At 47.7% G+C, this 6456-nt stretch overlaps 1 protein-coding gene across 1 annotated transcript in view; it reads left to right on the top strand.

Annotated features, from left to right (window-relative positions):
• The window catches only part of LOC146185565 (beta-1,3-galactosyltransferase 1-like), a 40919-nt gene extending 34734 nt beyond the window's left edge, over positions 1-6185 (top strand). The window contains exon 2 of the mRNA XM_084606505.1: positions 3830-6185. Coding sequence (XP_084462631.1) covers positions 3839-4927 — 1089 coding nt within the window. The 5' untranslated portion in view covers positions 3830-3838 and the 3' untranslated portion in view covers positions 4928-6185. The remainder of the gene's footprint in view (positions 1-3829) is intronic.
• The last annotated feature ends 271 nt before the right edge of the window (positions 6186-6456 follow it).

Genomic DNA, 6456 nt, shown 5'->3' with positions numbered 1-6456 from the left:
GGCGCCCGTATGCTGTGCGATGTCAGTCCACGTTAATAAGCCCCAGGTGGTTTAAATTTCCGGAGCCCAACATTACGGCGTCTCTTATACCATGAGTCGCTTTGGGATGTTAAACACCAACCAATCAACCAACCAAACTCCTTCTCAAGCCCTGAAAATATGAGATTATATTTCTTGATGGCTCAGAACTCGAATTGTGTTGTTGCTTGGTTTGATGTTTTCTATGTTTTTATGCTGTGAGCGTGGCGTTGTGCTAAATATGCTAAATATTTCCACTGCTGCAGCAAAATTCTTCCATTGGTTAGCGTCCGTATTGGTCTCTTCTTATCTGCCCCATTTGTAGCGCTATCAAGTTTTGCGTCACCTAGCCTTGTGCGCGTTTAATTCAGCATCACATTTAGCGATTTTTACACTATTAAACACTGTTTTTGTACCATGTGTATTACTGTAAGCGGACACACTCGGAAAAAACTTACTTGCTACTCGCTGCGTCGATGCCTGATCTCTTCGTTAAGCCGCCCAAATATTTCACTGATGTGCGCGATGACCGCCTTTTCTGTGCTCCTGCGCCTTAGTGGGGATAAAGCTTGCCGGAAGGCCAAGATAAACCAAGATATTGGTGACCGGTTGCGTTCACTTGGACTTTTAACAGGTTAGCTCCTCTGTAACGCTCAGGATTATAGAAAATGTGGCCGTCACGCGCCCTAGTTAAAGATTTCGGTGGCTGTACGCGCTTGCCCGTGTAAGAGCGCTTGTGTATCGATGTATTCAACTCACTTTTCGAAATATAAATTTTCGCCTTCAGTTAAAATACTTCGTCGTTACCGAGCTTGTCAAGCGGCTCAGGCCAGCAGCGGATCAAGAGAAACTTGGCGGCGCCGACGCAGCTGCCGACCTAATTTTACGACAGCAACCGGTTTCGAAGGGATATGCGCCGAGCTTTGCAGCTTGCACTTTCTGCTCGTCGGATGCCGCGGTCTCCAGTGGGCGTCCGGTCTACCTGGGGAATCATTGTCGCCGTCGCAGAAGGCGTTCGCTCCAAAATGCGTCGTTCTGGATGTGTAGCCTAACTACAGCCCAGAATTAAACTTTCTGCAAGTTTTCTAAGCAACGCTGGTTACTACTCTTCAGTTAGTGTGACGTACAGATCAGGTAGAATGACAGACGTGAACGCAGCGAGGAGCGAGAGCCCTTCCTTTGTTTTTTTCACCTAAGAAAAGAAGCGATATTGATAGATTTTAACTCGCTCGGCATCTTCTTAATCTTTCGTCGATCATTGTCATAGCCGTCTGAACAAAATAATTTACGTACTTTTCCACGTTCTTGGTCGAGTTATGCAGCGCGGAGTAACGTGATAGAGGAAAGAAACGCTCAAAAGTGTCACTTACCCAGTGAAAGGACGAGACGACACAGACAGGGTGAAGTGTTCATACAAGTGTCATACAGACAGAAGCGAGGAAGCATCATCGTCAAATGGCACTTCAAAAGGAGAGCTAAAAAGCGAACGCAAAAATGTCCTTTCACGGACAAGACATTCGAGCGGAGTCAGCATCTTCAAGCAACGAGCTTCGAGCCTTCGATTTTAAGATCATCAACATTCATTCTGCCTGACTGAGGTTTTCTCCTTTTGTGGTTCACATTTTAAATGTTTTGTTCGCATTACAGTTGACGCCGATAAGGCGCCAAAGGAGAAATTGCTTAAACCCACGCTCTAGTTTGGCGACCACAAAATGCTTATCCGCGCGGTAAAATATACATGTAAAAATATTTTACTCCATGCACGCAACATCGCGTCGCCCAAACAACGTATAACAGCATATCCTCGAAGGCATATACAACCGACAATACATTTCACCTCAGTATTATTTTTGCTACGATTCTGAACGGCCTCATAACTGTTGTTGTAAAGTGTATTCTGCAAAGGCTTAATTGCGTTCCATGTTTATTTAATAGAAACCAAAACACGGTGTATCATTACTTTTACACCAATTTTTTGCATGAATTTCTTTATTTTAGTGCCAGAGCCTGTTTTTAGGGCTTTCGTTTCGCAACAGTGTTCAACATAACCAACTATCAACGGCTAAGCAAACCAGGCGGTAAACTATAAACTCTATACAGCGCGTTTCGCTATCTTCTCGTGTCGACAGTAATGCGTAAATGACGAGCATGAACTGTGCTCGAACTTATGATGCCAGCCGCAGTGATTTTTCTCGGCTGTCTCAAGCCAGTACGTCTTCTCGCACTGGCCTACCATAGAAAAACATATCGGTCATTACCACATAGCACTCTTCGCGATTGATCCGCCCAAACCTTTCGGTTCATTTTGTATAGCTTGTTTCCACACTCTGCTTTTTTTCCCCATCAACAGCTTGGACAGTGTGTCCGTCGATCACTCCCAATGCGCTCAAATTCACCTCACGAGCTAGCGGTGCTGTTCGGACGGCCAGAACTTGGCGGCGTTTTGTTCTTTCTGAGCACGTGGTTTCCATTTATAGGCTGGCCTACCTCCGATGAACTAACAGCGACCTCCGGCGTATCGAGCGTGCCCTGTGAACTTCTGTTCTTTATCTTCTTCCCAAGTGCAATTACGAAAATAGCGCGCTAGGGCACGCAGCCCCTGGGAGTGGGCACCAGAGTACAGAGCTACTACGAATGCGTGCTTTCGTTTCAACGATGTCGTGTTACGCCGACTCTCTGTCAAATGCGAAACGGATCAGGGAAACACTATAGATCACCAGCGTGATAGTGAACGGAGCAGAACGTTGCGATATCTTTATTCGCGCAGCGTTTGACATCCCGTGTATAAATTCAACGCATTTCACTTTAACATTGATTTAACGTAATTTAACGTGTGCATTTAACGTCCTTGATGTCACAACTGGATCGAAACAATTATTGACTGGAATCAAAATCCTATATTTATGAGGAGTATGATATATGGAAAGCGAATTTGGGGTTTAGTAAAGTCTTTAAATACTGTTAGCTGCAATACTCACTAATTTCAGTACTTTGTCGCCAGCTTGTTCCATAGATGTCTTCTGATGCTGCACTGTGAAATATGAACGCTGCGGTTTGGATGCAAAAATGGCCGTAACCGGAAGCTGGTTAGCCTGTGCATGCAGATAAGCACAAGGTACAATTAGGAGCTAATTAGCTATTTGATAGACACACGCGCCCACTGAACAAGAACCAAAGAGCACGGGAGGCGCACATATGTGCGGCCATGTGCTTGCGGGCAAGCGAGCGGGCTGGCCTGTTTACTCGAGTGTATGTCGGAGTGAAATTGGAATGACGCCCGTGTACTGAGTTCTCGGTCGTTTCAGAGACCCCAGGTGGTCAGTCAATCTCAAAATTCCCCTATGCCTTATATGCGCGCAGTGCTTCATAGCTACGGAGCATGAGGTGGCCGTTTACCCTGAGAATGTTTTGCGTGATTCTCTCCAGATGTTCATTGCGCTTGTTTCGTATGTGTCCCTTGACATAGTCACCTCGTCCAATCGTGAGTGTGCATCCACGTATTTCTGGTTCGGACAGACTAATTGTCGAGTGTGCCACGGATGAATTAGCCCTGTGTCTAATATTGCTTCGGCGGCTACCCCACGACGTATACGTCGTCGCATTATAGGTCGGAGTGAAGCTCTATAAAATACCATTTGTTTAATGCGTCTTTTTGAAGGCGTCTAAATGTCCATCCCAAATGGCGCATACACTGCAAAGAAAAGCGCTAAGTTGGCTTCGCTTTTGGAGCAAAGAGTGCTTTTGATTCCTGCATATTATTTATGTAAGTCGTAACATTATGACATTTTTGTTTATTTTTCCGTCTTTGCAGACCTCCACGATGTGGTTCCGGAGGAAGCGGCGCTTCGTGAGTGTCGCGGTGGCTGGCGTGGCCGCCGTGACGGTGCTCGCGACCCTGGCGCATTTCACCACCAGGGTGACCGGCAGCCACCAGGGCCGGATGCCTCGGCTCCAATCCCCAGTCTACCCTCCCTTTCCACTGCCGTCCCAGGCGGAGTCCCGGCCACAAACTAAGCGAACATTCCCCAACGGCCGCGTGTACAACCTGCCCTTCGAGTATCTCATCAATCAAGAAAGGCTCTGCCGCGGCAATGGCACGGACCTTAATCACCGCATCGATTATTTATTCCTCATTTCTTCGGCGCTCGGCAACGTCGACCGTCGCAACGCCATTCGTGACACCTGGGGTCGCGACGTCCTCGCCTTCGCCGCGAACCGGCTGGCCTTTCTACTCGGGACGGGCAACGACTCGCGACTCCAGTCAGCTATCGAAAGCGAGGCATCGGTTCACGGTGACATCATCCAGGAGGCCTTCTTCGATTCGTACCGCAATGTCACCCTCAAGTCCGTAATGATGCTCCGCTGGACCACGCGCTTCTGTCCCGGCGCCCGCTTCGTCGTCAAGGTAGACGACGACACGTACTTGAACGCAGGCAACTTCTTCGCCGCCATGCAGTTTCAGCCGAGAGACGCTGTCTTCGGCAAGCTCTTCCAGATGACCCAGCCCATTCGGGATGCGGAGAACAAATGGTACATCACGACCAAGGAATACCCCATGGACCTGTATCCCGATTACGTCGGTGGCTCAGCCTACGTCATTGGTGGCGACGTGGTCGACACACTGTACAGGGCCACCGGTCACGTCAAGCCCTTCCCTATAGAGGACGCCTACATTACCGGTTCGTGTGCTGAAAGTGTCGGTGTGCGTCGTGTCCACGTTGAAGGCTTCAACTCTCTACGCATCGAATCTCTGTGCGAAGTGAAGAGGGCGGTGACGGCGCATTACACGACTGCGAATGAGATGGTATCCTTGAGGAACCAGCTGCAGCACACTGAGTTTGTGTGCCATCGTCTTATGTTCGACTTCGTCTACTTCTGTTACTGCCGGCAATCCTCGGCTGTCACGTGATGAGGAAAATGGCAAGGTGGCTTTCTGTGATTAGTTTTTTTTTTTCCTTTCAGTACGCGGACGTTTACCTCTGAACTTAATTATTACTTCGTGCGGTCATCGATTGTAGTGTCACAAATCATTCGCGGGGAACTCGCAAATGCTGCCAAGAACTGTTTGTAAGTCGATGCTGCGAACACCCCGTGGTCATACCTGGAGGTAGCCGAGCGGGGTCTCTTAAGAACGATCGTTCCTGTGCGTCTCTGCATTTGTCACATTAACTCTTAACCGCGTCCGTTGCTTCGTAATTTTGCGTAGTTATGAGATGTTATATTGAGTACAGTCGGCTTTATCAGTGTGTAGATCGCTCGTGTTGTGCTCCTGCCTGCAAACAATGCCACATCTAGTCGCGACTCGTGTTCGTTCTAAATAATGCCGATCCGAAAGTATAGTGTAGCATAAAACTTTAACGCAAGCGGGTTGAGCAGTTTGCCCTCTAACATCAGTTTTCCTTGGCAAGTGCGCACTGTTCGATCGTTCTACATACGAATGGCGTAGGCTGTACATTGCTGGTTCAATGCAGCATAGATGTTGTTTGCGTGTATACAACTGCGTGCTTCCAGATATCTCAGTATTTCTAGTTTCTTCGTTTCTGTTGTAGTAAACTGCCACCGTCTGTTTCGTGACGAGGATATATATAATGTTTTGTTCTGAGATTTGTATTCCGTTTGACGCGATAACGTTAAAGGCTCCCTTGTTCAGAAAATCGGACGATGTCGGCATTAGAACCGCATAATCACTGGGATGGCTTTGGCTGGTAGGCGTTGGTCGGTGACGCGGCCGTGCACTGATCGGCTGGCATGCTGTGTGACGTCATTAGACCACACGGCTTGGCCGAATTGGCAGGCGCTGCCAAGTCAGGCACCTCCTTTTACCTGGAAAGGTGGTGTCGGAATTCGGCCTTCCAGGATCTTTGGATCTCTAGTTAGACACGGTTCACATAGCCGATGCAGGAACGCTGGTATGGCTTCGTTAAAGTGGGTCTTTATTCTTAATCCTGGTGGTCTTCCATACGGCGTGGTAGCTTACGACTCTACTATATACACTTGTGCATGGTTTGCTAGAGGCACAAATTAAAAAAAAATGTAAATAAGCGAGTAGCACAATGCTTGTACATGAAAAACAATCAGCAGAGGGAGCTAACAAATAGGGGCCATTAGTGCTGTCACGTCATATCCTTAAAGCGGGAGCTTAATTATCTCCCCCATTTTTTTTTCTTTTTGCAATAGCGTCTTGCTTTACTCGCCTTAATTGTTACCACGTTCTGTTATCCATTGTCACAAATTGCTCGCGGCTAGCTCACCGATGATACCAAGAACTGTCGTGAAGCCGACGCTGCGGATACTCGCTTGTCATCCCAGAACATAATCATGAAGATCTGAAGAGCACAATTGTTCCTGTGCGCCTTTGCGTTTGTATTCTGTGATTTTATACGCGTCTGTTGTTTCGTTATTGAATATGCGCTGTTGTATTGAGTATGCTGCCAGAGC

This window comes from Amblyomma maculatum, chromosome 6, assembly GCF_055883805.1.
Source record: "Amblyomma maculatum isolate TAMU_Amacu chromosome 6, ASM5588380v1, whole genome shotgun sequence".
NCBI classification, from domain to species: domain Eukaryota; kingdom Metazoa; phylum Arthropoda; class Arachnida; order Ixodida; family Ixodidae; genus Amblyomma; species Amblyomma maculatum.
Note: the sequence above shows the minus strand (reverse complement) of the source record. Positions and strands in the feature narration are given on the sequence as shown.